Source organism: Indicator indicator, chromosome 3, assembly GCF_027791375.1.
Source record: "Indicator indicator isolate 239-I01 chromosome 3, UM_Iind_1.1, whole genome shotgun sequence".
NCBI lineage: Eukaryota > Metazoa > Chordata > Aves > Piciformes > Indicatoridae > Indicator > Indicator indicator.
The window spans coordinates 27,789,645-27,809,624 of NC_072012.1; the positions used below are offsets into that span (position 1 = coordinate 27,789,645).

The following is a 19,980-nucleotide window of genomic DNA, read 5'->3' on the forward strand; positions in this document are numbered from 1 at the left end:
ACTTTGAAAGGAAAATACTATGTATTTATTGTGTGAATGTTGATGGTCTGTGTTTATTGCTCCCTCTAGTGTAAGACAGACAAAATCACAATCAATGCACATAAAATCAGTTTGAGAACAGGTGTTTTTTAAAAAGATTCTCTATCCACATTTCCCCCCTAAATATTTAGAACATGAAAACCTACACCCTGTATTTACTGCTGTAAATCTCCTAAGAAATTGGTAAGATATAACACAGTGTTCCTTTTTTCTTTTTCTACTATAATACTAGCTTATACAGTGAAACAAATTCTGATATGGACATACTCATCTGACTAACTGATTAGGCCCTAGAATTTGGAAACAAAGTAGCTTTGGAGCTCAGACTTCTTTTCTAAATAGGTTTGAAATCTGTATGTAAAAATACACAAGTCACACTCAAATTATTTTAGACTTGAATCCAATCTGAAGAGCCACTAAATGATACACGACTTCAGCATAAGAGAGTATGGTAAAAACTGTAGCCACTGCTGCAACTTCTGAGACACTATCTGTGAGGAATTCCTGGGACAGTTTCCATCACATATGTAGGAAGAAAACAACATAGTCTTTCCTTCCATTTTCATCAAAATACGCAGTACGGTTTGCCATCTCTAAAAACAAAGGCCAGAAACTTGGAAGTCTGAGCAAAATTCAAACTAAGGCTTTCACTGAAGTTGTGATTAAACAATTTGTTATAATGAATATAATGCTCTGCTTTTGTATTCAAAAAATAAACTTTTTTCCCCTTTTTCCTCTACTACTTTTGGAAGCCTTCTAATGAATAATTTTGCAACTGTGTGTATACTTCAACTGAGATTTATCAAAACCCTTACCACAGAAGAACTAAATCACAATCTTCAAATTCCTGTTGTAACTGCAATTTCAGCTTTCCAAGGGCTCAAAGATGAAAAAAAAAACCCACCATTTTCTTTCATTACCAGGAGTGGCCATTAATAATTATCCACTTCCATACATACCAAATTCAAGTATGTTTGACAGAACAAGTCTGAAATAAAATCTGATGCAGGATGGTCTTTTTTGAAGACTCCAAATAGGCAGTCCTAATACAGCAAGTGGTGCTACTGTCTCAATATTGGACAAATTAAGCTCCATTCCATTCGAAGATGAGCATGGTTATATGGCAGATCTGCAAAGTCATTACACAGAAGTTCTCTTTAAGACAAACAACGAAATTTTAATTTTGTTTTTTTCTATCTGATGTGGCTGCCATCACAGCAGCACACCTCAGTGAGGGTCCTTACAGCATACTTGCCACCTCTACTCCCTGTAAAGCTGTGTTTATTGTCAAGACTGAGAAAACTACTTGCTCGATCAGTTGTAAAATCTATCCAACTCATCTAATTATTAGTATCCATGATCAGCAACTGGGCTCAGCTAGTGTAGCTAACCAGAACAACTACAATGCAGAGGGCTCGTTAAGGATGATGCTGCATGCCAGAGCAAGAAAAGTCAGGTTCTTGAACTAACATCTCTGTAACAGCTCAGTTGTGGAGTAAGAAAATGGGCACTAACAGCAAGATCTCAGGGGCTAAATTCAGGACAAAATTAACAGTTGAGAAAGAAATTTTATTTCAAGCTTCTAAGGGGGTATTACAAACAATAGAGAATAAAAACATTAAAAACTATTTAAAAAGTAATTGTCCCTTTAAAATAAAGATTCAAGCAGGTTTAACAATGAAGTATGCTATTCAATGAAGTTAAAAAAAAATTAAAAAGTATTGGTTTTGCTGTACTTGCTAATCCTTTATAAAAAAGCTGGGCATAAATACTTCGTGCATTCATATGCATTATTTGGTGTTTCATATTATATAACTTGGTACAGTATTTAAGATATCACTGCAAAAGAGTTCAAACACAGTGCATTTATAAATAATGGAGTCATTATAAATCACATTGCAAACATACCTTGCTATTTTCATTGTTACAAATTCAGTATCTCAGTGAAGGTAGGAATAAAGTAGCTACAACAATCAATATCTTGACTTTATTTTTTTTCCTTTTAATATAAAAATGCAGTTCTGGAAACCCACCCTCCTTCTTCCCCCTGCCCAAACATAATGCTTTACTTCTTAAAAATAAAAATAAAGTACTAATTCTATATACATCACATGTACCATACAAAAATGTATCCAAAGTTTCTATTGCTACCAAAGTGTTCTAAATTAAAAGTTACATAAATCCCCTCATTGGAAACAAAAGATTACAAGTTACAAAAAAAACAAATTACACACAAACCATCAAGTTATTTTATACAATTTCCAATACATTTTTCTCCCAAAGCAAGTTGTCTTCTCATGTGCCTGTATAAAAATGCATATCAATATATTTGTCAATTTTATTTTTCATTATAAAGCAAATTAATACATTTTCTACAATAAATAAAACACAGGGAGGCACACATATCAACAAAATTAATCAATGGGAGATAAATGAGATATGGTTTTGAAAGAAATAATGTGCTTGCAGGCTTTAAGCCAGGTTTGTTTAAAACAAAAACAATCTTAAGTTATTTTGGGCAACAATGGAGTGTTTTTGGTGATTTGCAAGTGATGTACATAGTATATTTTTTTCTTGATGTCTTTCTCACAAAGTACCCTCCAAAATAATTCAACTTCCTTTCTTAAAATACATATTTGTAATTGTAAATTTACATCAATCTTAAATATGTGGTACTTTGTGCAAAGAGCAATGATTTACACAAACATTCAGAAGTCTTTTTCAGAAGCTACAGACCAAGGAAGAAATGATACAAGCAGCACCATATTGTATATGATTTAGGCAAACATATATTTGATGCCATTTTGATATTAAGCTTTAAAGATCCACTAAACACCTTCAGCTGGAACAAGGTGCTTAGGTAACTTAACCTCAGATAGAAGAAAAAAAAAAAAAAGAAAAAGTAAAAAGAATGGAAATAAAAAACAAGTCCCTCCCCAGCAAAATTATAAAAGGAATTAAAGAACTACTTCTAAAATCAGAATAAGTTAAGTGTTGAATATACATTTATGTACAATTATGAACACTATGAACAAGACATTTTAACAGGTTTAGTGGAAAATCCTCCAAGCTACAACACAATAAAATCAATAACCAGTATGGCAATGGTGAGTTAGAAGAATTGCTCAACTATTTCAAGTTTGCAGAACTCAGCCACTGAATCAACAATTAACGGGTTGTATCTTCAATACATTCTTTAGACAAAGAGGTTCATTAGTAAAGTTTGAGTTTGTGTGGTATTTATTTTTCATGCCTTGGTAGAATCTCTGTTAGTCAATATCACTGAAGTCACTGACTGGTTCTCCATGGACTCGACTCAGATGATTCATAGCACGATCAAAAGCAATTCTTACTGCTTTTCGTATGCTTGAGTTACGGCCTTCCATCATTTTTAACTTGTCTATGGTTTCATCTATCCCAAGGGGAACCATTTTGGATTTGGGAAGCCATTGCCTGTAAGAAAAGGTAAAATAACTATGTTAAATATAGAATAAAATACAAAATTTTCCAGAAATGTCAGGGTTGACTTTTTTTTTCCTCATGTAGCAGATGAGCTTTATAATCTGAAATAAAGTGATAAAATTCTTTTCAAGATGGTACTTGCCTTAAACACTTTAAAACCAAGAAATATTAAGAAAGCCTATTCCATACAACAAAGAAAACATTATAATTCAATAATTATTTAATAAGTATCAACTGAAAAAAAATTAGCAAGAAATACTGATGCAGTTTAGTTTAAGAATAGGCAAGTAACAATGAATGTGGCTTAAGATTCTTGACAGTTTCTCTTCGCTCTTCCACTATTAAAAAGAGTTTGCAGATGATTAATTTTTGCCCTACATTTAAGATATATAAATTTGTTCTTCAGAGGGAAGGCTAAATTGTAAAAGAAATTCTGCTTAGTATGTTTTTACTCCACAGTATGAAATCCCACTAACTCAGTATTCAGAGTAATTCTGCATTTTAAGTTTCATAAACATTATTTATTGCTGGGCATAGAGAAGCAATAACAAAAAATGCTCTACACCCCATTGTTTTAGATAAACAAAAATCATTCTAATAATTTAGTTAAAATAAAGTAAATTTATTTCATTTCCACAAATGTTTATCCTAATCCTGTTTTCTTAAGTTATACTTAAGGAAAACAAAAAATACATAAATTTAAGGAATATCTATTAAAATACGTTACTATAATCTGCAATCCCAACCCTGCAAATGGCAGGAGCCATTCTTCTGTTTGAAAACTTTGGTCAGGGAGTCCACTTGGAGCTGAACCAAATGCACACCAGACAGTGAAGTGTGATAGAAGCCACAGACTCAGCACAAGGATACAGGCAGAAGAGTAAAGAATAGTAACATCAGCACAATAAGCAGCAGCAGGCTAATCATTATTGTTTTTATACAGATCGGAGGGAAGTTTTAAGAAAGCATTTTTAACAGAAAGCTTGTTGGTCCTCCAGATGCAAGTGGTGAAGGAGAAGAAACAAATATGACTGTTTGAAAAGTTAATCATAGGTAACAGAAGCTGGTATCGTAGACCTGCAAATGAATGAAAATCATACACGTGGGTTTAGGGCTAAGCGATAAAAGTGAGTTAGGAGTGAGGAGCGCAAAATGGCCACAGTAATCAGGATAAAAGAACTACTACCAAAAACAAAGTTGTGAGAGAGAGGAGGGGGAAGGGGGCAGGAAAGGTATTTAGCTTTTCCTGTCATCTCTGCACAGTATCTATTAGAGATGGATTTGCATAGTATTTGCTGGATTTAGGACCATCTGCATACAGTGTCAAATTAGAATAGTTTGCCAGCAGCTCAAGAAATATTTCCTAACATCCAACTTAAACATGAGCAAAGGCAGAAGAATGCAATTCTCATGGAATGCTGCACAACTGAACAAAGAGTATCATAAAGAAGTATCAATTAATTACGCCAAAGCATCCATGGGGACAGAAAAGCAAACATCAGTTCTAAAATTCAAGCAAGAAGTTATTTAGGTGCTAGCGTATTGGGACAGAGATGATAAGGAGAACGGCAGCGTTTCTAGACATACATATAATCAGCTAAAGCAAAAAACAAAACCAAAAAATCTGAAAGGGTAGGCAAATTCAAGAGTTAAATTCAGATATAAAAAGATCTAAAACTGTCCTGATCTGTGTTGAAACCTGGAGAGAAGAGACATTAAGAAGAACACGGGAAAGAAATGTGTAATTTCATGAAAGGAAGAAAAAGAGGCAGAAGAAAAACTTCTATCTGTTTAGCCAAAGAATTAATTTTACCACGTCAATAAATGAAACCGTCTTGCCAATTAACTTATACCTTTTTATGGTCTGCTTGGAAGAAAATAATCTTTCAGTGATGCTATGTCTTTTCCATAGGAAAGATAACCATGGAACGATAATGTTTTAATAATATTTTAGATTAAAGGTACAGGGTTTTAAAATTTTAAGTCACTGCAGCAAGCAATACATTTCAATAACATACCAACTTCTTTTGTTGTCAAAAAACAGTACTAAGAACAGCTTCTCATCTGATTTGGTCTGCATTTGTTCTCCGATTTTCAGCACATCCAGAGGTGGTACTGGTATAGTAACACCATTGTGATGGCCAGCAACACGAGGCATCTTAGGATCAATAATCTATAAAGGAGAAGAAAAGGACAGTTACTAATTTTTAAAACTACATAATTTATTTTAAGATGGTATTACTGTGCTGGTTGATGGGAAAAAAAAATCACAAACTAAACAGCCACTGCCTATAAATTGGTTTTGTGTTACACATTTACATAACTTCTTGACATAAGCTGAAAGGACATTGTGGAGGCAAGGTGGCAGATTTAACCGAAAAATAAATCTCTAGAACATTTTTCACTGGCATCACTTCTTAATGTTTCATCTGAATTTCACTTCATATAACTTCGCAGACCTACAAGCAGGTTTCACAATGAGAAAGTTGAACCAGGATTTTTGAAAGCCGTAACTGGCCTCAAGTGATGAGAGCTGAGTATCAGATACTTTAAAGACACAACCAAGGCTAATGCATAAATATTTATTTCTGCAAAATACAAGCCCCACACACAGCATTTGGAACAAAAACCCTCTACAAAAGAAAAAAAATGAAATACACCACAAGAACAGAAAAGCAGACCAAAACATAAACAACCCCCCCCACAAAACAGCAGTCAGAATTAACTTTCAAGTATCTTGCATATCCAATTTAATCACTCAGTTTTCAGCAAAACATGCAGTTAGCAGCCACAAATTCTCCCTAAACAAAATTTAGGGGAGGGGGAAAGACTCTGCTAACTGTAAACTACTCAGGCTGATGCAAAAAACTCCTCTGCAGGTGGATTATTGCATTATCAAGTGCTCATCTTTGACCAAAGAAGGTTCATGCTACTTCATGCCTGTTTCACCTATCTTCTACCCTACAGATGCTCCTGCTGCTTTTCTAGCATCCACACTGGCACTGATCTTAAACCACAGTAAACTAATTATGCGAAATAAATCAAAAGCAAACCAACACTGTACAGAGATTTTAGAAATCACAAGAATGTTATTCTCTTAACCCAAGAGTGTTTGAGCACTGAGGGCACTTTAACTCAAGTGCTCTGAATCTCATCTCCACAAGTTTAACTTGACTCTATGTATTTCCTGATGTCCTCAGCATACATATATTAGAAGTCATGATTGTCCAGTCTATTACTATAAACTAAGCCCTAGAGCATGAACTGTTTCTATAACCCAAAACGCCTGAAGCTGAACACTTTATCAACAATATTTTATCTGAAAGCTTGAAGTAGAAGTGCATTTCTCCTAAAATAACCTGGGCAAAACAGCTTATAAGTTTCCAGAACATCATTCACAACTGGATATAGTAATTCAGTTTATTCTGACTCTACCAAGTTTTTTGTGTCTTTAATGAACTTCAACAAATCAGAGTACTTTTCTACTCATTTTGCAGGGGAAAATACTATTCCAACATTTAAAAATGCCTATCAAATGCTTATTCAGTCCATTCTTTAAAGAATAATATATATTGCAGAAAGAAATACGACTGAGATGGGTGTGCTGGTTCTGGCAGTGACACAGTTAATTTTCTTCACAGTACCTAGTATGAGGCTATGTTTTGGACTTGTACTGAAAACAGTGTTGACAATATAGGGATGTTTATGTTATTGCTGAGCAGTGCTCACAGAGAGTCAAGGACACTTCTGCTTTTCATCCCACCCCACCACTGAACGGGATAGAGGTGCATATGAAGTTGGGAGTGGACACAGCTGACCCAAACCAATCAAAGTGATATTTCACATCATATGATGTCATGATGAGCAATATAAAGCTGGGTGAAGAAGAAAGGAGGAGGACATTTGGAGCAATGGTGTTTGTCATCCTGAGTAACGATTACGCTTGATGGAGTCCTGTTTTCTTGAAGATGGCTGAACATGTGCTCGTCGAGGGAAGCAGTGAATAAATTCCATGTGTTGCTTTGCTTGTGTGCATGGCTTTTGCCTTACCTGTTAAACTGTCTTTAACCCAACCATGATTACACTTTTGATTCTCTTCCCCATCCCACTGGGAGTGAGTGAGGAGCTGTGTGGAGCTCAGCTGCCAGCTGGGGTTAAACCACAACAGGTATTGCACGTCCCAAAAGATGAGTAAGGTAGTAAAGGGTTACTGACTCAACATCTGATACTGCAATTCTTTTACAAACTGGATGCATGGTAAAGAGGATAGAACAATCCACCTTTATTCAATTTGAGTGAGAATTTATCTATTATCCTAAGTTCACACACTAGTACTACCAGACCAGAAACAGTATCACTAGTGTACTGATGGCAAGCTGTGTACTTACCAGAGCTGGGTATGAGGGATATCCACTGCATTTGGCCCATACTACTTTTAGAGGCTCCAGAACAGATGTTGCAGCGTCAGTTGAAATCCACATACTGCTATGCCCAACTTCTAAGAACAAATAATAATATAAAATTAAAATGTTAAATAAAACTTCAGACAAATCTTCTGCAGTTCTTTGTTTCCTCATCAGTATCTCATGATCATTAGAATCCAAATAATGGTTCTGAAGATGCAAGTTGCGTGATATGTTTCCACAGTGTTGGATATCTGTACCAGGATTAACATCTCATGCCTTAGAGTTGATTGTCTGGTATACTCTTCTATTCTTATGTATTAAGTTCTAATCTGCATTTTATTTTTATTTATAATCAGCCCTCTTTGCCCAACTATTTCCTGCACCAAAGCTCAAAAAGACCAACAGGCTTCAAGAAAATAGCTGCAATGGTAATGGAAAACAGAGTTTGTTACTGCTTGCTTCTACCCAAATCTTCAGTTTTCTTCTGCTGCTCACCCTGGATTGAAGCATGAGACACGTTTAAGCCTTTCAGTCAGAATCACAACTGGCCCCTTAGACATATATAGCCAAGAAACCAGGCAGAAGACCATGACTTAGCCCTTCAAGATGGAACTAGGGGTAGAAAAAAATAGGAAAAAGATAATGAAAGTTCACAAGCTGTGGGAAACATGGTGCCAAAACACAGTTCAGAGGTTGCCACTGGACTTCTTTTTAGCAGTAAGGCAATACTTGACAGAAGGAGCACTCCACTTGCCAAAAAATAATTTATTCCTCAATTCTTTCCCATGTGCTCTCTCTTTAAATCAGCAATGCTTATTGATAACAGAATGTGGCATGTGGATATATATTTTATCTCAATATCACAAAGAAAGTCCTGGAAACACCACAGTTTCAAACCTTGTAAGAGTAGAAAGAGCAAGAAAAAAGTGTTTAAGGTAACCAAACAAAAGAAGAGGTCATTATCCACAAAATAGTTTAGGTCAAATTTCAGCCTAATTAATTAAATAATTTATTTTCAATCTATAACGGCATCAATGTTTCAATAAAATACTTCACTGGACAGCCTAACTTTAGAGATTCACAACTATGTAATGTCAGTTACCACAATGCAGTAGTTTGTAACAACTTGCCATCACAGCACAGTGAAGACATTACATGTTCTTGAAGTTAGAAAATGTCCAGTGTCTTTAAGATCTCGAACGAGTCTCCTAAAGGAAACCTAGATCTTTGCCATTAAATCCCCACAGGCTTTACAGAGGAGATCTTTAATTAGTGGATTCCATTATAGAAAACTGCAAAAATAATTTGCCTTATTTACACTATTTCTTACTGAACTACATAAACTTGGAAAAAAAGTTACTAAATCTATTTACTAGTTTATTTGTTCCTCTCTCTCCAAGAACAGCGTAGAATTACCTCTCCCAAAACTGAAGTCATGATCATGTTTTTCAGATTTACAAACACAGAATACTTCTAAGAGTGCAGCTGAACATAAAAAATACGGGGCATTATGGAAAGATATGTAAAATCCAGAAGAATTTTGGTAGTATCTCAGAAGAAAAAAAGCAATTGTTAAAACACAACAGAAAAAAAAAATTAGGCAACTTATTCATGTCTCTGCTCTGCTAATACCAGTAGGTTAAGATACACCAGTTAAGAGTCATGAAGGTTTAAATTAACATATCCCTCACACCAGCTATTCTGAAATATAATATATGGTACATAAAAATGGTACAAGTTCTCTTCAGGATAGATAACAATATTGAAAAGAAACCTACGTTATTCTCAGCTGCAGAGCTGATATGAAACAAAGAAAACTGTGTTTTAATGCTGACTAGAAGGTCATACACAATCTGAGAACATGCATTCAGCCAGATTCCTTCAGAGACTTCTAAGAGGTATAGATAGTAGAGTCTTAGATTTTTGGTAGTCAGTTTATTCTGCATGGTGAAAGGGAGTTACTACACTAGCACATATGGTTTCTAGCTTTCATTTACAACATAAACCCTCATCTATTTCCTCAAGCTATAAGACAAATTTAAGTCAGCAGTAACAACAACATATACCTGAAGATTTTAAACAACAGTACTCCCAGCAGCTGAAAATCAACAGTACTGAAATATCACAAACAAAAAAAAAAGAGCAAATGTTTCATTTTTCTGCTGCACTTAATTTTCTGTTGATCAAAACATCCATTACATCAGTGATGTAAATCTCAAAACTTTTAGGCACTGCTGTCTTCAAAAACAGAGCTAAGAACTTCAAACCCAGTATCTGCATAGCTTTCAGCAAGGTATGTAAACTCTCCATAGGCCAATTTTATTTTAAATCAGAAAATTCAAACACAGACAGGAAAATCTATTTTACTGAAAGATGTCCAAATTAGTAGTGCACGGTGGTTTCTTTTCTTTTCTCTTTTTTTTTTACACAGATGTAAATTTTATTTTAACAGCTAAATTTCTAGATAAATCCACCAAAGCTGGGCATTTTTAAGCTTCAAAACTACTGCCACCTAAGAGGTAGTTGTGGTATCTGCAGCATATACAGATCATTCTTTAGCACATATAATAAGCTGAGACCTTCCTTTGACAAAGTATTTTCTGCTGTCAACGTTACCTGTTAAAATTAACACTGTGAAGAGGAGAAAGCCATTTGAGTCAAGTGCAGCAAAACGCGCCCCCTACAGCCTGCCCGCTGCTTACTCTTTCTCACCGGTCTGATGTGACTGGACAGAAACACAGAACACAGACACCACTGGAAAAGATACTGCCACTAAGATTTACTGAAGGGGCAAAAAGTAAAATCTGACCAGAAGGTGGATCAACTGGCTGGACAAAGATGGGGACAGAAGTGTGCGAAAGCTTAGGAACAGGAGAGCTAGATAAGAATGCTGAATAGAGGGAGACAAGGAATAGCCAGGCAAAAGGACTGGGCAGGGTTCAGAAGGGATGGGCAGAAGAACAGATTGCCACTTCAGCACAGGAACTTCCTAACCCTATAAAGAAATCCAAGACCTATAAACCTCAGTGTATCTCTGCATATAGCAGCTATGAAAACCACTCATAGCATGCTTATTCTAGTGTTCTTGCACACCAAGGACAAGCTATGACATACAGATAATTCTATCTGAATACCAAGAAAACCCTATAAAGCCTTCGAGTCTAAGGCCCAAAAGTTTAGACTGAGTAATTTTTGAAATTTTAATTCATCCTCTGTATCTAAATCTCAATATAATCTTCATATTTAAGTACAGAACATACTTCACCGTAATTGTCTTAACTTGCCCAGGATACTGACTGGACTTGATTCTAAAGCACACTTGTCTCACAAGTCAAAAATGCTGAACGTGGCAGCAATACCTGCACAGAAAACAGCATGTTTGCACACCTGGCTTTGTGATTTCAATAGCACTCTTGTAACATTGTTTATGTTTGGACTAACATGATTTCAGTGTGCCTCTATTACAATGATTACATCCAAAACTACATCCTACCATAAGTGCAATGTTACAACATACAGGTTCTGAGAGGGTGCCTTACAAGATACTACTTGGACCTAATGATGGCAGAATTGTAAGCACTGTGTTTGTTTCTAAAGCATATATCATATGTCAAACAGAACTGTTTGAGACATTTTGACAAGAATGAACAACCCTTTAAGTTTCTTTGTAAAGTCTGGGATTTTACTAATAAAAGTAAATCATGGTAAAATTCTAGTTATGTGCAGAATATAAGCAGGAGTTTTATCTTTACTCCTATGTATTTCATCTTCTTGATCTGCTGAGGTAACATGGTGCAGAAGGTAGCCAGGAGAGCTCAAATTGGATAGAATATACAGTATTATACAAAATAATGCTGTTAAATGTAATTTCTCCCACTTTTAGGCAGCCGTAGAATGTATCTGAAGACTGAGACAGAATTAAGGGAGACAAGGAGAGTCCTGAAAAAACAGGTACTGGAATTCAAAATGAAGTGCAAAATACAAGGACAAAATAAGAAAATACCAGTAAATAATGCTCAGGACAAAAGAAGAAAAGCAAATGGAAGAGGGTAAGTTCTGTATAAGAGGTTATCATACAGATGATAAAGATACTAAAACTGAGAGTAATGAAGCAGTAGCTGAAAACAGATTAGCTGCAAGAAAGAAAAACAAGACTGATCATATGGGGAGGAAAGAACAGACTACGATAACCAAGTCCAATAAAAGCACTAGAAAGACATGAAAAAGTCCTAGACAAGGAACATGCAGGATAAGGGGTTCTACAGCCAGAAATGAAGACAGAGCTAGATGCTGATTGCCTAAGGCTGATGGAAGCACTTCATTACACAACCACAGTTCTACTTACAAAACAGATGACCTGCTTAAACCTGCTTAAACCTTCCAATACAATTAAAATACTGACATAGGTGGAAACCATATCAAGAGAACATAGTTTTTCCCTAAGACTGGGTAACATACTATCCTCTACATTCCTAGAAAATTCCACCTCTTTCTAATTCCAAAATTTTTCCTTCATCAAAGCAAATGTGTCTTACCCATCTGTCAACACATTTATGCAGAACAGTATATGAGGAATAAATACTAAACCAGAAAGCCCAAAGAAAACTACTGACAAATCCACAAGTAACACTTCAGGCCACATTCTGTTTATAATACTAGAAAAGGTTAACCACTTAAATATCACTAATTAATAATAAAAAAACCCCAAAAACCAGGTACTATTATTGTCTCTTCAAATTTTTAGAGACAAAAAACCAGAAACCACTTTCAGAATGCTTAACGTATTTCATCATCAAAAATAAGAATGCTAGAATCTGTCAAATAAATGGACAAAATCATAGTTATACACTAGTATTAAGAACAAAATTATTAATAGTTACCAGCTGCAATTCTTGCTGCTTTGGCATAGTTTCCATTTTCAATGCATGATATCAATTCACTTCGGTCTTCGAGTGTGTGTCTTCGTATAAGTGCAGGTTTACCTTTACCACACTTTGGCAGGCTGAAACTATAAAAATATTAATATTAAAACCAATACTTGATAATTATAATTGTTCACTATAGATCAATACTTTGAAAGGGAATTTAAAATTCATCAGTAGATAATAAAACTGGAGAAGAACTCTCTAACAAATTTCATGTAACAAATACTAACAACAACATAAAAGCCAAAAAGCCCAGGTTATTTGCATGCACAGAATTGCCTCGTAGACAAACAGTAGGCAACTGCACCTGAACTGCAGTACATGTTATACATGTACAAATGAGAGGACCTGCTTTGTCTCCAGTGTTACAGTGGATACTGGAAAACATGTTCCCTTTGCTCCAATAGTTCCACTACATAGGAAACAATTATTTTCTCTTGCATTTTCCACTTCAAATTCATATCTTTCGGTACTGGAACATCTAAAGATAAAATGGGAAACTTGTTCTCTGCACACTTGAGTTTTCTTTAAGAGATCATAGAACCTGAACAGCAATTATTCTAGATCAAATCCTCAATAAATCACATCTGCAAGAGATAAAACAGTAAATTTTCTTTGCTTGACCTGGGTGCATTAATACCATATCCTCAAACAGTTTAATAGTAACATTGAACACATGACCTTCTTTTCTCTAACACATTTACCCTATACACCTGTATGCCTCATTCTCATATTCCCCCACAGCCCAGGACTGGAGACAGTTACCTTTTACCCAGACATTAGTGTGCTTTTGGAAGATGTGGACCACTGGTGACAAAAAAGTATCAGTGGTGGCAGGTGACCATTCTGACAACCCTACCTTTGACAGAGTTCACAAAAAGAAGGTCAATAGCTGGTATACAGGTACTATCATCACTACAGTAATTAGCTAGTAATCCAAATCACAGACTGATAACCTACAGTTCCACAGTTACTGAATTTACCTTCCCCATGCACAAGACTCTGCTTTGGAAATTACTTCGCTTCTCCCCTCTCCAAAATAAACACAGCCAATTTTAGTGTTCAGGATTAGTAAGGTAATTAAAACCAGGTACTATTAGCACACACATGTGTGCATCTATACAGAACAAGAGGAGCATAGTCAAGTTTAAAGTGTAACTGTCTGGACCTGCAATAACAGGAAACCAACAAAGGAATACCGGCACTACTGAAAGGTGTCTAAAGATTTGACACACAATTGAAAAAATGGAAATGTACCCTTATTTCTAAAATTTATGCAATCCTCCAATGTGGATCAGAAGTATAGAAACCTGATATATTCAGTCTAAAATTTGTATTTCAGATTTACAGTTTTACCTTGAGTTGCACAAGAGACTATTACTAGATGAAATACTAGATTCTGATGCACAGCGGCGACGAGGTTCAACTTTTCTTCCTGGAGTATCATCTAATGCTCTCTCTTTACTTCCATCTCCAAAACCATTTGACATACCTACAGCATAACACAAAATAAACTGCATCAAACTGGAAACCACACCATTTTCATTAATAACTTTTTTGTATTCACACATTGTATCATTACTTTTCTGTACTTCCAGCATTCTGATGTGATGAAAAAGAAGGAACATGGAATATTAATAAAAGATTTCATTTTAAAACACAGCATCAGAGCTTCCTGTAGTCCAGATATTAAAGATAGAATGGAAATTTAGGTAATATAAAAAAGAAAATGAAGATTATAATATGGGATATGCCAAATGGAACATCAAATTGGTCTTTATATGTAATGTTTTCAGCTACAAAAGCCAAGTAGAAAAAAAATACAAATGTTACAAACCAGGCAGACTTGCCAAGTCAATACAAGGTTCATGTGAATACAATGTTACAACCGTAAGTCAAGAAATAGTGAAAATCCTCTTCAAACACTGAAGAGTGGTAGGAATTCCTTCCTGATGCTACCTCATTCTTCTTGAACATCCTTCCATTTCAGTAAATTCAGTCTGACATTATCATATCTGTTTTCTGTGACTAACAATCAATAATATGTGCATTACTAGTTTTGATTATCCTTCCCCTGGCTCAAGTCTCTATACATTCAATTTCATAATCGCAATGAAAGCTTTAAAAAAGGCTTTTATATCAAAAGCTACTGTTTTGATGGGCTGCCATCAATCCTGCCCTGAGCTAATCCACAAACAGTATAGTTCTTATTAAGCTACTTCCTTACTTCATTAAAGAGACAAATGAAGATGTTTAAAACAGCATTCTCAAGCCTTTCCCACAGGGATGTGTGTATGTGGTGTGTGAAAATTAGGACTAAAAGGAAAAAAAAAAGAATCAACACAGGCTCAAGAGTTTTGACAGAAATTAATTGGCTAAAGATAATGGTACTAGTCTGCGATCAGTTCCTGCAAACTTTAGACTGCAAAGAGAACAAAATTTTAACACAAATTCAATTCTGAGCATACTTACTTCCTTACAATAAAGTTTTAAATTAAGGTATATGATGAGCATACTTCCCATAACCCAAGAAAGAACTATCCGTTCCAGCCATCCTACTATCAGATTATGATAGATCATTATCATGATCTTCATTCATTCAGACACAGATCAGTTTATGGAACTTCATGTGCCTCTACACAGAGCATTGTGCTATAAGACAATTATGGTGGAACTCCCTTTGTTAAGTTCTAACTCTTCCAATCTTTTTGATACGAAGACCCCCTTAAAGAGTGAAAAGTAAGGAACTCTGTAAGCTACTTTGTATGATCCAGTTGCACCTGAAGGGGGCCTACAAGAAGGCTGGAAAGGAATTGTTTACAAAGGCCTGTAGTGATAGGGACAGTCGTTTTAGAGAAGAGTAGATTTAGACTGGACGCTAGGAGGAAATTCTCTACCATTAGGGTAGTGGAACACTGGAACAGGTTTCCCAGGGAGGACCCTCCTTGGGGATATTCAGGGACAGGGCTCTGAGCAACCTGATCTAATGGAGAATGTCCCTGATCACTGCAGGTAGTTGGACTAAATGACCTCTGGAGGTCCCTTTCAACCTAAAGCATTCTGTAATTCTACCACTTAAGGGATTTCCCCTTCCTCCCCTAGGAGACCTTCAATTTGGATTATCAAGACAATTTTAAAGATATAAAGGTTAATTTATTTAATTACAGTTACAGCTAAGAATTATCTTTCATTTTCATTTAGCTGACACTCTAGAACATTCATTTAAGAGTGTCTGTTTTTAATGCCTATATTTGCCTTTGATTCCTGTACCAGGAAAAAAAAAAAAAGATAAAAAGATAAAGGGAGCACTGTCTTTAGTAATTCAAGCAGCAAACTACAGGCTATTGATTAACTTCTCATTATTAGCAAGTCAGGACAAATAGCTGGAGAGTAAGGAGGAGTTCTGACCTACGCTGAAAGAGCTGTCAAAACAGAGTATGCTTTGTAAGAAAGCTTAAATACCCCTATAAAATATCACAGCACACTTCATTCTGAAATGGAAAGTTGAAAAAATACAAAGATAAAAGGAGATCTCTTAGGACTCTGCAAATAACAATTTTTCATAGTTAAATACCCTGTCAGACCTATTTTTCAATGTTTTCATCCTGCCACAAGCCAGAGACAGATTTCTCAAGTTACCATTCAGGCATCTAGCTAATATAAATTGGCTATCAGCAGAAACACATTAGATCACAGATTTGATCTTAAATTTAAAGACAGAGCCAAATAATTATTGCTATCAGAACCAGATCACTGAGACAATGCATGTTTTGGCTCTCTCAGTACCTTTCAGTGGTTTCTTCTCACTGTCATCACGTCAGTACCAAACAATACGTGATCATGGTGATGCATGGGGCAAAGCAACCATGTGATTGCCTGATTGCTGATGTTGAGAAATAGCATTTATCCATCAGAAACAAACGGCTATATCAATGAAGACAGCTCTTTGCTGTGTTAGTCCAGTCTTATACTGAACATACCCTCTATTACAAGTTTAATGGCTTACTCGATCCACTAACATGTTTTCCGGATGATAGTAAGCAAGGTTTTTTCAATCTGTAGAATGGCAAACAAGAGTGGGACACCCCCCCCCCGGCCCCCCCCAACTTTTCTGATAAACAGGGAGTATTAAAGTTCAAAATGATTTAGAGCATCTTGGACACATTTCTCTTGCTTGTGGAAGTATGAAAAACAAAGAACATACAGGCAGGCTATAAACAGGGATTGTAATCTTCCTGAATACCAAGCCTTGAATGACATGAATTTATGCAATCCATGAGACTTCAGTTTATACAGTCCACTTTTCAGAAATTGTAAGGAATACGCATTATTTTAAGAAAGGAAGACCTCTATGTTTATTTTAAACAAAGCACACTCCTATCCAATCACAGATGCAGCAGTTCACAAGTGATGTTGTAACTTGCAAGAAAAATCCAGGCAATAAAATACAAATGCTTTATGGTATCACTGATGTGAAAAAAACAAACAACCCAGATAAGCTACATTTATATGCTATAAACGGGAATTTGTGTTTTTAATCTTTACAAAACTCTTTCTCCCGTGAATCAAGAAACACTCTCCCACAGCTACCAGAATAAGCAAGATTAAGAAGATCCTAATTTGCAATTTACTGGCTCAAAAGATATTACTGGCTCAAAAAAAAAGAAAATCCACAGCAGAAGTAATCCATTCTGCTTTTGCAGATTAGTAGCCTGGCTATACTTGCAATAAACCTCTATGAGCCATTCACATTTTCCAAAAGCTAATGATTTTTGTTAGATTAAATAAACTTTCTGTACAGTCGTAAGGAGAAACTTCATTAGGTCAAGTACTGAACTTCGTACACATACCCAACTCACCAACATCCTTAAATCCCCCTCAAAAAAAAAAAATCCCAAATATCAAAGTAAAACTTTTCATTAACAGATGTTTCTTCCCTCCACCCCACCCCTCTTCTGTTCTTCAGTTTCATCAAAAAAGCAGTCCGTGCTCTGAGGTAGAAAACACCAAAAAAAAGAAATCACAAAACATCTACTATCAATCTGAAATGCAGAGTGACTGGTATTTCCAACCTACAGCTCTAGAGTTCAGTTTACATAGAAGGCATATCACCATGTTAATCTTGGCATAACACAACCATTTTAAAAATAAAGAAATGCTACTGAACAATTGTAAATTAAGAAAAATGGAAGAGTAAGCCAAAAATTATCAGCTTGATCCTTTTTCCAAGGATTTCTTGCTGCCCTGAAAATTGTTTTTATCAGGGAATTATGCAATTATTTTCTCAATCTGCAATTTAAAACTTTTACTGACTACATACATTAAGCACGTTAAAATCTTGTTGCCCACACCAAGTTACTGAAAGCAGGAAAAGGTAACTCTTGAAAAAGGACAGCAGAAGTTCAGGACAGTGACAAAGGAACACTCAGGATAGTCCAAGAAGCAGCATGCTCCCTGAATGTACAGAATGCTGCCACAGAAAACAGAATTTTGCGTTTCAGACTGTAAATGCACCTTGCAGTTCTGCTGCAACAAAAATAAAGAAGCAAAACTGGTACAAAATTATTCAAAAACAGGAGAAGAGCTGAGAAATCATGAAAAATGTTAAATAATTTCAACCACTAAGAAAGGGGGAGCATTTAAAAAAAGGTGACCGCACACAGAGCACCTATGTCACTATGACACTATTTAGGTTCATTTTACCAAGCAAGGACTAATCAAGTCCTGACTTGAGCACTTACCAGCACCAGTGACATTAAGCCTTCATCAATATAAAGAAAAATGTGTATTTGATTTAAAACTACATTAAATGCACAAAAATCAGCAAAGTATTTTTTATGCTTTACTTCTCCAAGGGAGACTAGACTTGTCTGGGGAGAAGGGAAGAAGATGGATATTGAACATTCTTAACTGATCTGCTCTCACAGAGCATGTTCTGGGAATAAGAACGCTGGGACTGGTAAAAATCTGCGACAAATTTGTGTCACATATACTACAACATGTACAACTTTATAACTTACGGAAATGGGGCAATATATTGAATGAAGAGCATAGTTTCATATATGTCAAAGACTTCCTCCAACAGTGTTCTTTATTTTTTTGTTTGTTTGTTTTAAGGATGACTGGTGTCTCCAACATGATCCAAAATAATTACTTCAAATGCAATTGTCTTTCTGCGTTCCAAAATGATCATTTAATTGAATTCCATTCCATGTTGAGGATAACAGAAAATAATTAGGATCCAAAGAGATAAATACCCAGCATGATATTAGTTAATATGAGAACCTGGAAGACAGTGAAAAAGCCATTAAGTCTCTCTGAAAGGAAATAGAGCTTTCAAATAAATAAGCCATCCTTACAGCAGTGTTCAGAGACAGTGAGAATAATACAAGTGTTCAATGTATTCTAACTAATACTCAGCTAATGTTTCAAAAGGAGAAAAACTAGATAAAAAGTCCCACTTTGATTCAGTCCTCTTTCTTGAAAAAGAAAAAATGTGCAAGTAATTGAAAGCATAGAATACAATCTTCTAATGCATGATATGCATGAAGAATGTGGCTTTGAAACGTATCTAAAAATCCCTTCAGTAAGAAAGGGGATGACTCTAATTTAAGAGGATTTACATATACAGGTATGCAGAGAAGGGATAAAGAATATTTATCTGTAATAAATTTCTAAATACGCAAACCTTGAAAGTGGGCACACTGCAGCAATAGGATGGCATCCACAAAGTTTTTAAAAAGTGAATCTATCTAACCCTATAAATGTCTACTTCCAACAGTAAATTCTTGAGTGCAGTAAGTATATTAGACACAAACCTTTTCAGACTACAGAGATGAGTATCTGAACACATCAAAGTTTACAAGTCTTAAAATGGTCTTCAGTACACAGACAAAATGGGAGCCAGTTACTCACAAAGATGATAAAAACTTGTTCTGAAGAGTCCCCTTGGAGATAAAGCTTTTAAGGCTGGCTTAAAATCTGGTCAGGGCCAAAGACAGCAAAGAAAGCTCAGTGTGAATCCACAACATGGCATCTACACACTAAATAGCAGCAACTTTCAAAATCCTGAAGAAAAAATATCATCTTTGTTGGTTTAAGCAACAGATAAAAGTTTGGTGGTTCACCAAATAGTCAATGCTTTCTAC

At 35.5% G+C, this 19,980-nt stretch overlaps 1 protein-coding gene across 1 annotated transcript in view; it reads right to left on the reverse strand.

Moving 5' to 3' along the window:
• Positions 1–3,090: 3,090 nt before the first annotated feature.
• Positions 3,091–19,980, reverse strand: part of BRD1 (bromodomain containing 1) — a 56,379-nt gene continuing 39,489 nt past the window's right edge. The window contains exons 9-13 of the mRNA XM_054399934.1: positions 14,189–14,324; positions 12,788–12,915; positions 7,890–7,999; positions 5,520–5,674; positions 3,091–3,492 (exon numbers count right to left, since the gene is read on the reverse strand). Coding sequence (XP_054255909.1) covers positions 3,309–3,492; positions 5,520–5,674; positions 7,890–7,999; positions 12,788–12,915; positions 14,189–14,324 — 713 coding nt within the window. The 3' untranslated portion in view covers positions 3,091–3,308. The remainder of the gene's footprint in view (positions 3,493–5,519; positions 5,675–7,889; positions 8,000–12,787; positions 12,916–14,188; positions 14,325–19,980) is intronic.